Here is a 19895-nt window from a genome sequence, read left to right as displayed (position 1 = left end):
TTTGACAAGGTGAAGCCATTTGAATTGTTTCTTTTCTTTTTATAAAGCTGTGTCAGCAGGCCGGGTGCACCGGAGGTGGCCCTCTCCTTTAATTCGATTCTCCACCACACTCTCCTTGTCAGACACCTTCACTACGTCTGCTGCTTTTTATCACTGCCGGCCAGAAACTCAGCTAAAGAGCAAAAGAGAGGAGGAGCCGTTCACCTTTTACAAGACCCGTCTGCCCGTTAAACAGAAAGACGGACATGTTGTTTCAATAAGTAATAAGTAAAGGGCGACCACACGGCGCCTCGGCTTACCTTGAAGACGAAGGTCTCATTGAAGACGGGGTTGAGTGTTTTCTTGTGGACCTTTGTGTCGTACTTCTTCTTCTTATCAGGGAGGACGAAGACCTTGACGTAGGGGTCAGAGGTGCCGCCGCTGTCCATGGAGAGGAGGTCGGCGGCTTGCAGGATTCCCACAGTCAGCTGAGGAGGGAGCGAGGAGGAAGTGTGTTATTACCTCTCACTTCACTGGGAACCCTTCCTAAGCTCACACTACTACTAAATCTGAAGTGAAGTCCGAGGAAAAGGTGGAACCAGGGAAAGAGGCACAGAAATGCATTTCATTCTCAGAAGAAAATGAAAAACAAAGCAGTTAGACCGTTGCATTAGGGAGGCTACACTCAGCAAGTACTTTTACTTTGAATACTTAAAGTATATCTAAAAGCAAGTACTTACTTACTTTTACTCAAGGAAAATGTTAATGTGGTACTTTTACATCAACAGTAGACCCCGCCTCTCACTCAATGTCTATTTATTTGTACTTATACTGTAGTAAAATGTTGGAGTACTTCCTCCACCACTGGGACAAACTACCCGAGTCCTTACCTTGTTCTCCTGGAAGTCGTAATCAATGGAGTACTGCAGCTTCCCCAGCTTCTCCTTCTCCTTCACCTCCTCCTCTTTCTCGTCCCCAGTCAGCCCGGGTTCCACGTCATCTTCCTCTTCATCGTCATCCTGTAGTTTCTGCACAGACAGATGGGATGGGGGGGGGGCAGGGGGTGGGGGGGAGGCAGGTGGCAGAGGGAGGCGTGAGAGGACGGTTCTGAGGCGGCGGTCGTGCTGAACACCAAACCTCAGGGCATCAGCAGTCAGGTTAGTCACAGCACCTACCTGCCACTTACCCCCCGCTCACACCGCTGTTACTAGTGCAATCTGCTCATCAATGACCACAGTTGCAACCTGACTTGATTTCACTATTTCTTGGGTGACACCATTTGCTGTTTTTCCTTTTATTAAATTTTTTAACCATGATCATTACATGTCTGTTGTAATCGGATTAAAATCAGAGGCAGGGGATTTTCTCCTGGACGACAAAGATCTTGTAGAAACGTGATTTCAAAAGACGCCTGTTACTGTGCAAAGAGTGCAGAGACAGAGAGAGACAGACTGAGAGAGAGAGAGAGAGAGAAGAACAACACAGAAAACAGTCAGTTTACAGGAGGAGGACAGAAAAAGTCAGGAACACCTTACAATGAAATGCAATCTAATGCGATCCAATTATAAAAATGATGATACTAAGCTTTTATCACCGGGAATTGCTTTTTCCACATTAACGCGACTCACTTGTGTAGCTGCCATTAATTGTGAAATTACAGCATTAAAATAGGAAACTGAGGGAATTCACTGTTGCAAAAAAGGCAGCAACACAAATCCACAAAGTATGACTCACCCCTAATGAGTCACGTTTAAGTTGTCTGCAAAGTCTTTAAAAAAGTCGTGAGGACGTGTCCCACACAGAGGAAAGCTGCATCAGCACGGATGAGCCAAAGTCACACGTAAACAGGCTGGAGGATATTATTATTATTATGGGATATTGTTCCCAAAAAGCCCCAGAAAGCTAAACCCTCATCTATTACAGAGCTGCAGTTTATCATTGCACTATAGTGAAAGGTGTTCTTGGTATTTTGTCCTCCCCGTGTACAGCAGATTTCCGGTACAGGCCGTCGCAGGGAGCACGGCATCCTCACTGAGTGAAGGACGGAGCGCTGACGACGGGATTCAATCAAACCGCTGACGCAGTTGATTCCTGACACTTGAAACGCTCTCACACTTTGTTTAAACGGAAAGGTAACGATTCCTGCAGCAACACAAGCTGTTTGACAAACAGGTTTACTTCAAGCCAACATGACTGTTTGCTGTTTCTCTCCTCCTGACGTACCGAACACTCATCAGTGTATTTACCCTGGAAGTGCTGCTTATTGTACTCTGGCTTTATAATATCTCAAATCCGTGTTGTGTTGCTTTTATTTGTGTATTTATTCATCTCTTGAAAGCGATTAAAAATCTCAATGATTAAATAAAGATGAAATAAAAGAATAAATTAAAAAATATATGTATTATCTTAACAAAGTTCAGCAGTGTACTGACTGAGTTAACTGGGGTGTGATGAGGAAGGTGAATCGTGTCCTCTCTCATCGTCCATCTTGCTTTTACGTTACACCCAGCGACCTCTTCAGAGGCGGTCATGACTAATGGAGCGCGGGGGCGATTTTTTGCTCAGATGTAAATATTAAAGTAAAATCTCATTTCGGACACTGTGTGAAGCTGCGTGGTCTCTCAGTATGGCCTACTTTCCTATGGCTGTCTTCTTGAAAAAACACGGATGTCTTCGTAAGACTGGAGGGTCCAGCTACTCACTGATGAGCTGGAAGAGGAACAGGGCGCACACACACGCACACACAAACACACATACATACATATACACACAAGCATGCACGCACGCACACACACACAGATAAAACACACACCATCACACACACCATACTGTACCATACACGACAGATATACACACACTCTCATTTGCTTACATGCAAGCTCTCTCGTGCATGCTTAAAATATCTCTCTCTCTCTCTCTCTCACACACTCATTCTCACACAATATTCCTTACACGTGGCATTCTCCATCTTTATTGTGGTAAGGCTTTTCATTCAAGCATGCCAGGCCACACAATGCAGGATCCACGTTTCTCTCTGATGGAGAATGTAAATGAATTACCTCATCGTCGTTTATGAAGATAAAAGTTTTGTTGTTTTGGTTTTTTTACCTCTGTGACACTTGTTTGTTTTTTTGTGTGTCAGGCCCCAAATGTCTGCACATGTGTTCTGAGTGAAATGTTCACATCCATGGAGGGATCATGCTACATTGAGAATTCCCAGTTGTTTTTCAAACTTCCGGTGGGGGTTCAAAGACAAAGACGTGGTGCGTCTGAATGGATGCCCGGTGGTCACCTCAGTGGGGTGAGTTGCAAGCTCGGCACTGAGGTTTTTATCAAGTGAAATATGTCGGTTGATCTTAGCTTTAATGTTTGAATGTGGGCAAACATCCCGGCCCACCATTTCTCCTCAGTGAGACCCACGGTGCTTCAAGGGAGAGAGAGGGGGTGTCAATGACTGTCACCTCGTATGTCAGCAGCATGGGTCATCCAGGAAAGTTACTCTCAAGTCAAGTTGTGGCCATTCAATGGTACCTACTGCAAGGGCATATGCTGGTCTTTGTCAATGGATTCAAACAGCTTTAACTGTGGTAGGAACTCGGAGCGTGTTTTGCACGGCGTGTGAATTTCAGACGCGAGTCAATGTGATTTTCAGGAGAGGAGTCGTTTATGAGATCTCAGCTTTTTGAGGCCGGTCGGGGGGGTAAACGTGCCCAAAGCTCTCAGTTACGTTACGTTTCAGCTATTTTATTTTTTTTGACAAATATCCAGCTTACCCCTTGCACATGCATGTTAGTGATCTCTAGTGAGTTGCTGAGTGCACTCGTCATTCAAAGGCTCAACCGTAGGATGAGTTTCATGTTCACTTCAAACCATAGACACTTAAACAGGTCACTGTCTGTTTAAAAACATTTGCAATCTCTGGATAATCAAGACATAGCAGTTGGTGCGGCATATCAGTTCAGTGGGTTTAGCGAAGCAGCTTAAACGCTCCCATAAGATTCCTCAAGCACCCGCAGCACCTAAGCTTGCAAAAAACTAAGGAAGCCATAGCAACTCATTGTCATCATCATCATCATCATCATCATCACTGCAATCCAAACCCTCCAAGCCCAGCCCAGCCCCCTCCCCCACCACCACCACTCCCCCCCTGCCCTGGTCTGCGCTTACACAGTGCGGCCAGAGAGGGGTGCCGCGTGCCATCAGACCTACCGTAGGCAGAGAAGTCCACCACAGTCAAGATACACGGAGCACACATAAGACACAAAGCAGGAAGGAGGAGAGCAGAGACAAAGGAAGAGATTGAACTCACAGCAGACACCAAAGCAGGGTAATCACAGCAAATGCAGTCAGCTACACTGGAGGGAGCGTGGAAAATGACAGACAGCGGCGCCTCCTCATTAGCACAATCGTATCTTGTGTGGCAGGGCCGATGGGTTTTTTAAAAAAAACAACAACTCCAGTTTTAGATGTAGCCGCATTGTACTTTGTCAAATCATCAATCACACGTGTGAAGAAAAAATAATAATTACGGGCCCAAAACAACACCATTGTTCCAACTGCTAATTTTCATAATTACTCTTTAATGACTGCGAGGGGGGGGGGGAAAGAAAGTCATGGTTGGGCTGAACCGATAAGAGTCCTGTCATTTTCCACTCAAATCCCAAAAAGCACAATTGACAGAAATAGCAACAATAACATTCATGACAAATACATCACATAACAAAAAAAAATAAAACAGAAGAAGAAGAAGAAGAGAGATATAAAACATAATCATGGTGGATAAAGAATGTAATTAATACCTGCGGGGAACAGACTTGATTCGGTTAGAGAGACATTAAAAGGTTAAACAGTCTGTGCCAGTGATATGAAAATTATCATTTCTCTATGTGACTCGACTAAAACGTGTAACATGAGGATGACGGATCTAAAATGCTGCTCGTTGCCTCCGTCAAAGAGGAAATGTTTACATGAGCGTTTGTTTGGTAGTTAGCTGGATTCTGAAAAACTATTTAACCTATTTCCATGGAACTCTGTGGAGGGGTGGGACATGGTACGAGCAACTACCCAATAAATATTGGTGCAGACCCAAATATAAGGGCGGATCCAGGATTTATTTTTGTTCAATTTCTTCGCTGCGTTTCCCACAGAGTTATTATAGTCTATAGCTGTAGCAGGGGTGCACTTGAACACGCAGGAAACTCGCTCTCACACGCAACAGATATTTTAAATGACAGACTAAAGAGTGATCTCATGAGAGAGAAAACTGCATCACATGCCACCTGCAGGCACAACTTCAGCTGGAACTATGAGGTCTGACTGTCTGCGTGGACGGTAAAAACTTCATGGATGATAGCGCGAGTGAGCACAAAGAGCTGCAAATAGCGCTGCTCACTTTAGTATAAAAATATTTTTGTTCATTATAAAACTGTGGCGTGACAAATTAGAATATGACAGGCCACCACAGTGTAGATAATTAATGGGAAACGCTGCTTTGACATGGCAAGATGGTAAATTAGCTTTTAGCAGAGGTAGAGCTCCCATCTAGTTACATCTGAGCCAAATTTATCTCTACATTCATGTTTCCTTTCAATTCTGGGGAAAAGCTATTCTGTAGGTCCCACAGCTGTTACATCACAGGCTCATATACGGGCTAATGTTGCCTCGCTTTGTTTACTGCGTGGGCGTAAGCTCTCTCTGCCGTGACACGACCTCCTGCTGTGAAACATACCTCTCCGCCTTTCAGGTTCTTCATTCCCATGTCACCCTTCCCCTTCTTGCCCTTCTTGTTCTTCTTCTTCTTGCAACAGCATTTCTTGATGATGCAGAAGCAGCACGTTAGGATGAGTAGAGCAGCGACCACGGCGATGGCGATGATGGCCCAGGATGGCACTGTGGAAAGGGGGCATACAGATCAATGTATAGACGGCATCGTTCACACCCACAAGGAGAAGAAGCAAAATACTTTGACATTTGACCAACCGATCATTTAGCCTGCTCCATGTCATGTCCTGGGACAAATATATTTAGTAAGAGAGGTGCTGGGTTAGCAATTAGATTGGGTGAAAATTAGATTTCTCTGCCATTAGGAAGGGCAGCCAGTGATCAATACTGAATAAAGACATTATGAGGCCGCCAACGCCTGCAGCAAGGGAGAAAATCTAATTCCCAAATCATTGCTCAGGAGCCACATCGATGAAGAGTTGGTTGATAGGAACAGTTTTGGCGTTTGCGCCGGCACTCACGTGGGATCTTGTCGATTTCATTCAGGAACTTGTTTTTGATCTCGTCGAAGGCGTCGTTCTTGTCGATCGGTTCGGTGGAGTTGTCGCTAGAGACTGATGCGACGGGGGCTGGGGTCACAGTCAAGGCACTGGCCCCCGTTGGCTTAGCAGCGACCATGGGTGATGTCTGATGCCTGAACAAGTTGAACTTCGTCATTTAGGCTGCACGCACGGCCCCTGAAAAACAGCACAAACAAGCAAAACACTGCTTGAAAAACCTGAAGTCATCCAGCCATTAGTGCCACTTCTCCTCCACTCGCACATTATACCCCACTTGTGTGGAATATATTGACAGTAGCTCATTACAGGCTTGATTCATTCAGCCAATTTCAATGTTTCCAGGCTCATTTGAAAGAGAAAAATGACACACAGGCCAAAACATGTCATGGACAAATGCAGCACCACGAAGAGTTTGACATTCATAACGAGGCATAAAGAAAACAATCAAATGAGAGAGTGATTTGTGGCGCACTTGCAAAACGCCACCTGTTACGGTTGGAGTGGTTTTAAGGCTGACGTCTGAATCAAACACTGATCAGAGACACTCAACTCTGCGTCATCTCATTCTTGTGTAGGTTATGAAAAGGGATCAAACGGGGGCTGTAGCTCAGGTGGTGGACAGAGGGACAGCTGTTGGACGACCGGTGGTTTGATCACAGGCTCCTACGTCACTGAGGAAAACACTGAACCCCGCGTTGCTCTTTGAAACGGTATGAATGGGACAAAAATGGATGTCGCTCGGGGCGAAAGCATCTGACAAATAAATGTAATTAGGAGCACCAGCGTGACACGTGTCAGCCTTCTGCACCGTGAACAAATTCGGGAATATATTCTCTGCCTCTGGTGACACTGATGAGAAAGAAGAAGCCACTATTGTTTTCTTCAACATCTGCCGCAAGAGAAAAACACAGTCGGACACAAACGGACACAAACTGGTTTTCCCACATTTGCCACTGAGGTGTTTTGAGTCCCATCAGGAAAGTGATGGCTGTATAATTCAAGAAGTCGCAAATTCAAGGGAATTATGTTCAGTCGCAGAAAAATCTTAATCAATTTATTCTCCAGCGATTCGAGAGAACATCAAAAAAACTAAATGCAATTAAAAGAGAGTATAGAATTTCAAATTCCCCCCAGATTACTCAGTGTTAATCTAGTTTGTTCTGCTGTTCGTTTGCAGCAGTGAGGCCCACAGTATGTGATGACATAAGAAAAAAAGTGTGTATTCCATTTAGGAATTTAAACAGGAATACATTAGTTTGAAATGTAAAAAGTTGGTTCCCAGCTGAAACCAAAAGAGCAAAGCAGGTTTTTAACAAGTGAACCATTACATCACCAGTGGGCGAGTCATATTCTATAGGAAAGAGAGGATGAAGAGGCAATAGTGAAAAAGTGTCAGGAAAAAGAGAAAAAGACAAATACAGTATCCGTAATAACTGTAAAACACACATTTCGATTATTTTACTAAAAACTGGTGCAAATGTGGGTCTGAGTTTCTAAGAACTGGTTAAAGAACTGGATCTAATTTGACGAAACTGGGGGTTTAAGTAAATCAGGTTAATTGATACATTGGACCCTTTCTCTAATCTCATAAACCAGCTCTTTACACTTGACCAAAACAACTGTGATGAATGTTCAGAAACTTATGATAAATCTCTTTTATTCCCATGACTCATGAAAGGTCAGAACCTTTGGTAACATCCAATCCATTTCCACTGAGGAAGTGCACCAAGAATTCATTTTATAAGAATGATTGATCACGGCGAACCGCAGTCTCCACCGCAGTCTGCCATTTTACTGTGTTTCAACCATATTTCACAGGGTCGTGAGGTCAGCGGACAATGAATTCAGATGAGTTACCGACAATGATTATGAGGGAATAACCATCAGTCATCAATTCATCACACCTTTGTTTTGTCTGGACGCTGCTCGATACGTAGCTGAGACAATGCCTGGGGGGGGGTTGTTTAAGCGGAGAAATAAACACAACAAACGACTAACAGCCTTTTTCCCAGTGAACAGTGTTTCCTCCACAGAGCCGAGTGGACGTTCAATCAGAGCTCCTATCGGCCCCAGAAATCACAGCGTAACAAGTGGAGCCTGCCAACGGAGCGATGAGTGATCGGGTGAGACCTCGATTCAGAAAAGTAGAAAAGCACGACGAGCATAACAACAAGAGACTTCTACTGCCACCGGTTTTTATTAAAGTCAGGGTAAAAAAAAATAGAGACATTTCCCCACATTCAATGTTCCAAGTTGCTGCCAAAGCTATTTAGTGTCACATATTAACAATCTAAATTAAGACTGACAGCGAGAAGGATACACTTTTATTATTCAGGGGGCAGGACCAGCTCGTAATATCTTGTAATATATGTATATTTAAATAACTCGATGCTGTTATGTAGGCGGATGTTGCAAATGACCAACATCCTTATGATCACATTCTGAGATGTGAACTGAGCTAATGTACGTGCTTTATTCGGGTTATTGAGAAAATGACTCACACTCAATAAAAGAGCAATCGCCGGCCTCACTGTCTCCGCTCTGTGCTGCACATTACTGTAGATACTGTGACGGTGCTGAAAGCCTCCGCGTACATTCGAGGTTTATGTGCGTTTCGCCCTGTTTGTCCCTCACATCGGGAGAAGCCAGACCAATTAAATTAACATTCATGGATATGGGCTCCAACGTTTTATCTCCTCCACTCTGAGGGTGAGGACGGACAGAGAGGACACAGACCTGCAGTATTGTTTTATTACGGACATTAGTCCTGCTTCCCGGTAAGCTCTCAGGGCTCACTCCTGACAAAGCAACTATGTTAACTGCTTTTTAAAAAATGTAGTTCTACACCTTCAGAGCATATTAACAAGGTATTCAAAAGGTATTTTAGCTGCTAGCCGTCAATGGAAGACATATTTTATGTAGTTTCTTAAATGGGACAGAGTTTAACTCTTTAGTTTAGTTTAAAAAGGCAAAGAGGTAATGAAGTCTGATCTACTGCGCGGGCCACATGGCCTTCATAGTGCTGCTATAAAGCCAGATTCATGTGTCATTTTGGAAAGTGGTGCAGACTGACTGCATGTCCAACATTTCCCTCTTTTGAAACTTAATGCTTGCACAGCTAAAATCAGAGAGACACAAACATGCATATTCATAAATAACTAGATATACACAATATAGGATCACTTTTCACACTCTGATCTTATAAAATATAAGTCAAAGAACTTGCAATAAAGGTAAGAAAGTTGAATCTGTTGGTTCAGGGACTGAATCATCAACCTCCCAGTCAGATTCCCTGTTTTGTTCCTGGATTTTAACTGGGAGGTTGGTGGTTAAATCTGGAAGAGGAAGTAATAGAGCTTGGCCCTTGCTGATTACCACCACTCAGATACCCTTGAGCAAGGCTCTTAACCTCCATCTGCTCCAGTGGAGCTGCACAGCGGCTAATAGATCAGACTCACTGTGGTTTTGTTCAGAAGCTTTTAGGTGTGAATGTGTGTAATTGTCTTAAGTGCACAAGTGGACATTTGCTGAAACAAGAGCATTGATTGCCAGGAAAACCTTCCTTGGATGAATAAGAGTTAAAAATCTACTTATTATACAATATTCATTTCACATAATAGTCGATTGACTGAGATCTGTGGGAGTTTTGAACCCCCCGTCTCCCAATGTGAGTCTCATTTTGTTAGTGTTTGAGTCATCATAATTTGCTAAAACAAAATGGCTCAGCTCCATTGCCCAGAGCGGAGCGGGGACGGTCGTAGTCCGCCGCTTATCACTAGACACACTGCTCCGAGTTGGATGAGCATCAAGCACTTTTATCTTTGCACAAACAAAATGGGAACAGAACCCCTCGTACTAACATGTCAGATTTACTGAAAATCTACTGTCGTTAAATATGTCTCTTAAACTCTGACGGCCATGAAGAGACACATGAAGGGGGAGACGGACAGATTGAATATTTGTGAAAAAGAGAAATCAGTTGAAACGGGGAGAGGATATTGAATAATGCTTGTTTTATTTATCAAACACATGAAGGGTTCAAATGGCTTTTGTTGTTGTGATTATGTACTTATCTGTTAGGTTGAAAAAACAATGAATTGATATAAACAGAATCAGAAAAAAACCTGTTCATTGCAATGTGAAGCAGTGGTTAGCACTGTCATCTCAAGTAAGAAGGTGCAGGGTTAGGGTTGGGTTTACTGTGGATACGCTGGTTTCCTTCCACAGTCCAAACATATGCAGGTTGGGTTAACTGGAGACTGTAAACTGCCTGTACGTGTGAGTGTGAGGGTGAAATGTTGTTGGTTTATACATGAGCCCTGTGATAGACTTGTCCTGGGTTTACCCTGCCTATCACCCAATGTCAGCTGGGATTGGCTCCAGCTCCCCCTCAAAGGAAAAGCCGTGCAGATAAGGGATGGATGCAATGCAATGGAAGGGAAAATATTGCATCAGGTAATTTCAGGGACTTCTTCCTAAAGACCCAAATCCTCCCCTATAACAGCTTTTGCTTATCTTCACCTTCCTCTTTGTGATTTGTAGCAAAGAATTTATCGGTAGCATCAGTAGGTGATGATAACTTTTAACGTGGTTCTTGCATGTGGAATGTTTTTGTTGCTTTTCATACGACTTCTTTTGTGTTTTCAGATATTTTTGTGCTTTTCTTCCACACAATGGAGAGCTGAAGGGGAACGAGATCCAACAAAGGTCCCCAGCTGGGCTCCACGTTACCTTTCATCCTCCCCCTGCCCCTTAGCTATGGGGTTTGCTCTTTGCTGCACAGTCAAGGTGCTGAACTGCATTTGTTTAACACAATGCAGAGATTTATTACTATAAAGAAAGAAAAGTAAGGGAGAACACTTTAAATAAAAAATGCACACCCATGGATTATCACATCATATGTTGTCTTGATCATCATTAGAGAAACACTCAAATATGCCCACGGGCTACATGCTCTTAATTAATTACCCGACTCCTGTCAAATTATATTAATGATAATAATGATCGCTCTCGCACGTAAACACACGTCTGAGAGATGTCCTCTCCTCGTTTGACGTCATGCGTGTGTGTGTCGGCTCACTGACCACAGAGCGTGACATCCCAGCCCCAGTGAAGGGAAACCCCGGCCTGAGGAGGAGCTGCGGCCATTTGTGGTGATATTGTGTTTATTAAGGGCTTATTAGCAGCCGGTCTGGGATCCAAGAGAAAAACAACCTAAGGAGAGTGAGCTGGAGTCATGCAGCTGCTTCATTACAACACAACAAGTGCCCTGAACAGCAATTAATTAACGAACTACAGCCAGACGGCCATGTCCTTTATTCCCCCCCCTCCCCCCTCCCACCAGCCCTGACAACTTGCCTCCTACACTAGTTCACACAGCTGCCTGCCAGTGGACAGTCTACACGTGTGTTTGCGTGTTTAAACGTGTGTGTGTTTAAAGTGGAACATAACAATTTTCAGCCATTTTTAAATGCAGCACATGGTTGAGGGCTCACAGACGTCTTAACAATAAAGATTCAAAATGGCGTCTGTAAACGGAGAGCAAACAGGCTATGGGGGTGGGAGTGGGGGGGGGTCACGTGACCGCAGCTCGAGGGCAACAGTCAGGAGCACTGGGGCGACAAATTAAGTATTGAATATTAGGGCACAGTGAAAAGGTTGTTGTATTCAATGCGTGACAACAGCAACGGCTACTCATTGGTCACAGGCCACCAGGCGACCGGGGGCCCTCAAAGACACGAAGCAATCTGAGCAACGTAGAATAATGTGACCCCGGTGAAATCACTCCGCCCCCAACTGAGACCCCTACCATCTGTGACATAACGGGTGAAGCGTGGGTGGCTGGAGCTCTTGGCCTCCAGCTGAACTAGCTGTGCAGCTTCATTTCCTCCAAGTCTATAATGTGATTGCTACATCACAGTGGGATGGATGGTTTTTTTTAAATGTTCAAGAAGTACTAGAGAGAGTCCTGATTGGATCATTTCAGATTCGGGCCGAAAAACGAGTATTTCTTTCACAGCGAGGCAGATTATCTCTCTCTGAGAAGTTACATATGCATGTGTGCTCTAATTTTGTATTTATACTCCTCATGCGCAGTGACTCTTTCATTTCATCTGCATCCCATTGAGCTATTTTAGGCACGAGCCAAGTTGCATAAGCCGGCGAGGATATCATTTACAGGCTAATTGTTCAGAGGCATCACATGCATCTCGAATTTATAAGATACACACACTCGAACATGGGGGAGAATATTGGCTCGGCTCCGTCTGAGTCACGGCTGACCTCTGACCCGTCTGGACTCGATTTCAGCTGAAATACTCGGCAACATTAAGAGAACCAGGGACATAGTATTTCATTGGATCCATCAGACAGAGCATTACCGGAGTCAGGACGCTGGGCTGAGATGGTGGAGTTGTTTCAATTAGAGATAATGTGCAGCTTTGTCCCTGAACTCGTGCTACTCCACGGTAATTCACGCCTGCTGAAATGGACTTGGGGCCCCCCACAGTCATAATAGTCTCATTTTGGCCAAGTCTTAATAGGATTACATGTGGGATAGTGATGACTGCATTGCGTGTTATTTACCGCTGAAGTATGAGATACTGCGTGGGACCAGGTCTGATCGGAACCTACGAGTACGAGTAATAAGAATAATACTATATTATGATAGAAATGCAGCAATTATTATTCCTACTTTTATTCAGAAAATGAGCTCAAAACTGATAAAACTTTTCAAAAATGCTGCGTTCTTGATCTGAATGTATCAGAATATTCAGCAGAGATGCATCACTTCCTTCTCATTGCAGTCGCTGTCGCTGCCTCTAGTTGCATCTCTCTGTTGCTGTTTTTTACGTGGCTGCACGACGAGACGCCGTGCAGCCACGTATCTCTCATTCATCACTTGCACCCAGAGTCAGAGTTCAGTCCTGCAGAAGAAAAAGACTTCAGGCGGCATCATGCACAGCCGGATAAATGCTAAGTGTGTCAGAGATGGATTTCTGCTAAGGTAGCCTAATGTAGCTGCAAAACACTCCCATCTTTTGTCATTTTGTGGTCGAGAGCCAGGAGACTGACAAAAGCTTTGGCAAACGCAAAAAACCACAGAACACGCTGCAGAGTGTTGCGGCGCCAGAGCCAGATTCTGAAGCCCTTGACCAAGAGGCTTCGAATCTCCTGCCACAATACATCAGAGGCAGTGTGCCAGGCATCTGAGGGCTGGTGCCAGTTTACTTAACAGTGATTAAAACGTTAAACTCGAGGAGCGAGCCACTGACTTCAGTGTTACAGGTTCTAGAGTTCACACTTTATAAGGTTATAATTAGATGTGTTTGTACCGAATCCATCTCAAAACTGTTCTACGTCTCCCCTCTCATTCTTCTCTCTGGAGCTCGAGCAGAAATGGGGCATTTTGTGTGTGACTCATTATTAATGAGCTCCTCTGCTTTGTTTTTTCAGTGATGCACATCCAGGCCAACCACAGGTAATTGTAGCCTGCTACTGCGGTACGGTAAAACTTAAATAATGTTAGAATCGGAGCCCAAACCAACAACCAACCACATCCTGTAATAAGATTTAAGAGAGTAATGTGACACAGTAATTGTTCAGTAATAACGTGCAGATCTCTGTAAAGTAACTTCTGTTGTTGCTGCCTGTGCAGGGATGAATTTATTTATTTATTTATTTATCTTCTGTTTTGTCACTTTGTCAAAAAACTAAAAAAAAATCAACGATGTGAGCCCTTAAGGTCAAAAGCTCTAGAATATCTTCGTCTTGTTTATATTGTTTATATCTTTGTTGGCGTCTTCTCCCCTTTTTCATCCTGATATATTTGTATTCTTCCAGTTTCTGGAAATGTTCCTGCTGTATTCTCACATGAACTCACCCAGACATTTTCCAGACATTTTACAAAAAATCCAGAAAAAGTCAGAATCAACTAACTTAGACATTTGCGTTCTCACATACAGCCCCTTCGGCGAATTTCAGGATAATATCCAGCCTCCAATACGTGTCTGAAAACCTTTACCTTCAAAGTTTACTTCCTCCGATTTCTCTCAAAAACAAACCACTGGTATTTTCTTCCTGAGGTGAACTGATGACATCTGTATTTTTTCCCAGTCAGCACCTTTGCGATAAACTTTACTCTGCACCAATAAAACAACAGCGTGACATTTACACATTCACTCGACAACTGATCTGCAACACAGTCAGCAGAACTGCTTATGCATCAGTCCAGAGCAGGACATTTACAGACCCGTGTGTTTAACATCAGGACGACATGCTCTGAATGCAAACACAAACAATAAGAGAATCCACGAGCGTCAGTCAGGGACGTCAACGTGGCAATTACACTTTTCACGTCAACAAAAAACGCAAAGTGCATCAGGAAATCCTGCTGGTGTCACTGCTGATGTGAGAGCAGCGGCCAAGATAAGGATGTCAAGCAGGTGCCTCGCACATCATCTCACTGAGGACAATTAGAGAGAAGCCTCTCCCTCATATATCTCATTGTGTGCTGACCCAAAGGGCGTTCCGGAGAGGCTCATTTACAAACCTGCTGCTGTAGATAAAAGATTGCTTATTCTCACCTGCAGCTGAATGTGACTCAGCTATTATCAGGAGGGATCCTTGAGAAAGGAGGCACAGAGGTTTGAATGCTGAACGAGCAGCTGCAGGATCGTTTACAGCCAGTTGCCATACATCCCCCTCAGCTCAACCTCTTTCCCCGTCCCCTGATAGGTCGATTAATCATTCTGTCACAGAGATAGTGACCCAATCTGCATGTAAGGCTGTGAGGAGAAAATGTAAAAAGGGGTGAGGGCTTCTGCGGCAATGCAGATAGGCCGCGCTGACAATCTTATTTCAAAAAGAAAATGATATAGAGAGTGAGGCTGTGAAATCTCTTTTTCAAGTTAGAAAATCAATAGCTTCCATTATAACTGTATTAAAGGAATAGTATGAAATTACAGGGAACACTCTTTCACGTTCTGGAGAAGTGTCAGAGGAGAAGATCTACAATGATTTCTTTTCTGTCTATTTTGTATTAAGCTGTAATACTCCGCTAAAGATCGCGAGTTTCCTCTTATTTGTGTGATCTGTAAATGAGCCTACATGTGAAAACTACATCTCTTTTTTTGAGGGGTGTGGAAACAGACTTTTTTTTTAATTGATTAAACAAACAAAGAAGATGTGTTTTTATATCTTGTGTTATATTGTTGTGTTACAATTGGACATAGCCAGGCTAGCTGCTGCCTCCTGTTTCATGCTAAGCTAAGCTAACTGGCTGCAGATTTACTGAACAGACCATAGTATGTATAAAGATGGACGACATGCCCCCCCCCCCCCAAAAAGTGAAGCCAAAGTGTGTCAATTGGCTGCAGTATAGGTCATAAACTCCTCCTTCTCCTCCATGTTAGTGGACGGGAGATGGACCAAACTACAAAGTCAAAACACTCAAAATAATTTTTTCTCAATAATGGTTTCAGTCAGTTTAGGTAGTCCGGGATATTTTGGCTTCATTTCTGAAAAGTGCGGAACTTGTCAGAAGCGTATTCCCCAAACTATCCTTTCAAATTAACTACTCATGTGTAACTCTCGATACAGACAATCTCTGTGGCATCGTAGCCATTACACAAAACAGCCCCAGTATGATGAAACACGGTGAAAATCATTTCACTCATTCTCCACAGTGTTACCCTGCTGTGTGTTGTGCTCTCTATGACCATCACCACTCCCCCTCCAGCATAAAGCAAAGAGGTGAGAAGAGAAAATCTGCTTAAAATCTCACAACAAAAAAAACCTGGCACGAATTTCTCCCTCTACAGAATTCAGAGTGGAGAAAATGCCCAATCAGCACGGCAGGATGCTGAGGGTGACGGCGTCTGACCGTTTAACACTTGAGCTCTCTGCCATCATCTGCCAACAACACGCCGTCACATGGGCTGCAGCCGTGAGTGGCTCTCACCTGCAGCGAGGAGCTGACAAGCAATCACAATGACAGTTGTTCTAATGTATCAGAGGGAAAATCACTGACTCATCCTCAGGATCCAGTGCATTTGAGCAGACTTCTGCTGGTGGAATACTTTCTAATTTTAGATGAGAGGAAATGTTTCAAGCTAATGAAGCAGTAGGAGGTAGGAAAACAAGGGTGATATCGGTACATAAGGGCACACCCACTCTACAAGGCACTTAGAATAAGCCTCTTTTCTGTCTCTTCATATTTGAGCAGCTCCCGCATCCGGGCACCCGCCGCCCTCCTACAGGGAGCCGAAAAGAAAAAAGAGAAATGAGATTGGCGAACTTCAAAGCTTCCTCTCATTTTTCTGGTTAAATATGAGAAACCAGGAGAGTATTTCTCAGTGTGAGAGCCACTGGGAGTGGCAGCCTGAGGTACAGACTTAATGAGCCTGTCTGAATGTTTTAGAAGCCGACAAAAAAGGAGCTTCAGAGCATGCTCAGTATCAAATAAGTCTCCTGCACTCACTGGATGTTGGAGAAGTAAACATGCATGCTGCTACAGTATACATCCGGCTTATATACAGCTCAGATGATTCCTCACATCCTCCACACTGTTTACTACACATCTAAAACCTGAGCGATCACATTACCTCTCCCAATACGAGCCATCGACTGCCTCTGATAATTACAACAGCACCGAGACTGAGGCTCTGGGGAAAGAAGAAACCTGGTTTATATTTCAAGATGTGACTTCAGGACACAAAGCTGCATAAAGACAGGAGAAGCAAACAAATCTCTTTTGTGCATAATGTACTGAATCGTTTCAGAATCAGGGGGTGAAAATTCTCACATCTCTACGAAGCACTTCAGAAATAATGCCGCTGCTATTTATAGTTAGTTTGTTCTAATGAATTGGAATTAAATCTTGTTTCGTGAAAAGTCAGTTGACAGGCCTGATGCAGGACTGCAGCAGTCAGCATTAGGCAGTAATAGGTACAAGCAGCCCAGGATAGGGTTTGTCCTTGGTAGTGTTACCTCAGTGCTGCCTGTGCTATATGTCCCATGAGAGGCAGCACGGGGGAAAAAAGAGCATCCTGCAGCACTTTACAAACCCCCCACCCCTCTACTCTCTCCACTCCTCAGCACTACTGTCAGCCTCCTCTCCTGTCTGCCTGTTTGGTCTCTAAGGATAAACTGCACCGTGCCTTGTGTCTGTTTTTACATCGTGCGATATAATACAGTAGAGCTGAAGTGTTTCGGTGTCATTCCTTCGTCTCCACATGGCCGTTTCCCCCCGCGCTCACATGAGGTTGTGAGAGATGTTGCTGTAGCTAAAGGGGTAAGCAGAGCATCTGTCAGCGAGGCAGCCTTCTGGACACTCTCCAGGAAAGAAAGATGTACTACACCCACCAGGCAAGCTAAATGAGGCATGATCAATGAGAATAATCTAGATACAGGGCTGCAGTCCCCCTTGCTAAAAAGCCACCCAACCCTCCCTGATGTGGGAGCGTAATAGATTGCACACACACCGCGAGAAGACGAGGTCCTCAGCTGGACGCCGGGGCAGATCAGGACCCAGAGGATGCTCGGTATTTCCTTTTTTGCGAAGCTTGCGAATTAGTAAAGTTCGGAGCACATGCATAGAGAAAACTCGCATTTACACAGCACCGACAGTACATTCAGGTAACACCAACAACAAGCCAGATGCAGCATTTAAAAAAAGACAACTGTATTCTGAAGTCCTTGTAAAGGAAGTGCTGAAGCGATTGCTGAGAGCAGAGTTGAAACACACCCTTACCGGTACTTCTGTAAATCCGTAATCCTGTTGTCCACAACAGCCTAACCCATTCACCAAAGAGGCACTTTAGGGTTAAGGTTACACTGCCTGAATAACGTCCCTCAACCGCTCTCCCATCAGCACCAGGAGCTGCAGTCCTCTTCACACTGTTTCCACTGCAGCACTACTTGATCTCCCACACAGACACACACACACACACACATACACACGTACACACACGCTCTCTCGTTCTCTCTGTGACTACCCCCACCTCTTTTTCTCTCTCAATCCCCTCCTCCTCTCCCTGTCTCCACTATTTCTGTCCCTTCCACTGAAAGGATCCCCCTCCCCTCCTTTCCATCCCCCTCTCCCTTCCCCTTCGCTCTCTCTTCCATCTTCCGTCCGGCGCTCGACCGCTCGGCCCCGGCTGATTTGCGATGCTGCTCACAAGGCGCCGTATGCAGCAATCTGTGCCCCGGTCAAACACACGAGGGCAACCCAAAAGCATCCATATGCTCTTGTGTGCGACCGGCACCCACACCCTCCCTCTCGCAGCGCTGTCGCCCGGGGACTCCGCACAGCTCGGGTTTGTTCCTCAGCTCACAAGGCTGCAGAGTGGATGTAAATAAGTGAGAAGAAGAAAAAAAAAAAATGACACACTGTAGATGAGACCTCGAGATAATAGGACGAGCACAAGAGGGAGCATGTGTGCTTACCGCAGCATGGAGCCTGCTGCTGACTCTCTCTCTCCATCCTCTTTATCTGAATTACGTCTTTGCACTCGCATCACTGCCACTGTCATCAAGGAAGATTATAATACTCTGAGGAACGACGCAAATATTTGCATATTATATGGTGCATATACAGTATGTGTATAGGGTTTTACACACTGCTGTATATGAGCTCCTAGAGCTTAAAGGGATAGTTCACCCAAGAATGAAAAACATCAATTGACGTAAATGGCGAGCGATTGTTCAAACGAAAAAAAGGAATAACAGAAAAAATTAACTGAAAATACCTCCATAGTGCTCCATTGGTGTTGTATTGGATTTGGTTGCAATGCTGTTTACCCCTGAAACTCCAAAAGTGTTTTGTTGAGTCAAACACTTCACCCACAACCTCCATGGGCATAGTGGTGAGTAGATAATGAGTAAATTTTCATTTTTGGGTGAACTATCCCTTTAATAAAAAGGGTTTTGAGTATGATCCTATGATTAAAAATCATCAAAGATGCTTAACAGAATATAAAAATCATACTAAATACTCCTAAATGGTCAGCAATGGCCTAAGACCCCTTGGCTCACACTGCTGTTTCCCCCCCTTATTGCATATTACTGTGTAAATCTGCCTGGTTAATGACATTAGGTGACACACTCTTTCGTTTTTACACCAACGCTGAACCAGACAGCTTGGAGCCCTGCGGGTAAGACAGCGTGTCACGGAGAATTATCATCGTCCCCCTAAGTGAATCACTCTCCTTATTGGGCAGCAATGAGCTCTTGAACCAGAAATCAATAAAGTCTCAATCAGTAAAGATGGAGAGTGAGAAGGGGAGATGGGGAGAGAGAGAGAGTGAGCCGGGGGGGTCATTTCTAAACATACAAGTGAGGGGAGGAATTTAATTTGTTCCCCATCTTTGCCTAAAAACATTTCTCAGCACAAGGTCCAGAGAGTCACGCTGATGATGCTTTTGAATTAGAAGGGATTCCATAATCACAGCGAGGGGCAGTAACACTCACATGAAGAGAAATGACACAAGCACGGCATCGTACATCTACTTTTATCTTCACCTGGGGTTTGCAGGGCAGTTAAATGATGTATGGTGTTCTTCTGTATTTCTTGTAATCTAACAAATCTCATGAAAAGGCCGACACTGTGTTGATCCATCTCACGACATCAAGACT

General features: G+C 44.2%; 1 protein-coding gene across 5 annotated transcripts in view; it reads right to left on the bottom strand.

The window, feature by feature from the left end:
* Positions 1–19895, bottom strand: part of LOC118111356 (synaptotagmin-2) — a 56982-nt gene that overhangs the window by 8915 nt on the left and 28172 nt on the right. For 3 of the 5 annotated variants that reach the window (XM_035159869.2, XM_035159868.2, XM_035159871.2), the window contains 4 exons: positions 6222–6437; positions 5708–5868; positions 870–1007; positions 300–467 (listed from right to left, as the gene is read on the bottom strand). In XM_035159869.2, the coding sequence (XP_035015760.1) occupies positions 300–467; positions 870–1007; positions 5708–5868; positions 6222–6417 (663 nt within the window). In that variant the 5' untranslated portion in view covers positions 6418–6437. Of the gene's footprint in view, positions 1–299; positions 468–869; positions 1008–5707; positions 5869–6221; positions 6438–18012; positions 18257–19895 lie in introns of those variants that run through there. The other 2 variants (XM_035159872.2, XM_035159873.2) reach the window with 2 other exon arrangements.

Source organism: Hippoglossus stenolepis, chromosome 6, assembly GCF_022539355.2.
Source record: "Hippoglossus stenolepis isolate QCI-W04-F060 chromosome 6, HSTE1.2, whole genome shotgun sequence".
In the NCBI taxonomy this organism is placed as follows: domain Eukaryota; kingdom Metazoa; phylum Chordata; class Actinopteri; order Pleuronectiformes; family Pleuronectidae; genus Hippoglossus; species Hippoglossus stenolepis.
The sequence above is the reverse complement of the archived record's forward strand: the minus strand, read 5'-3'. Positions and strand labels throughout refer to the sequence as shown.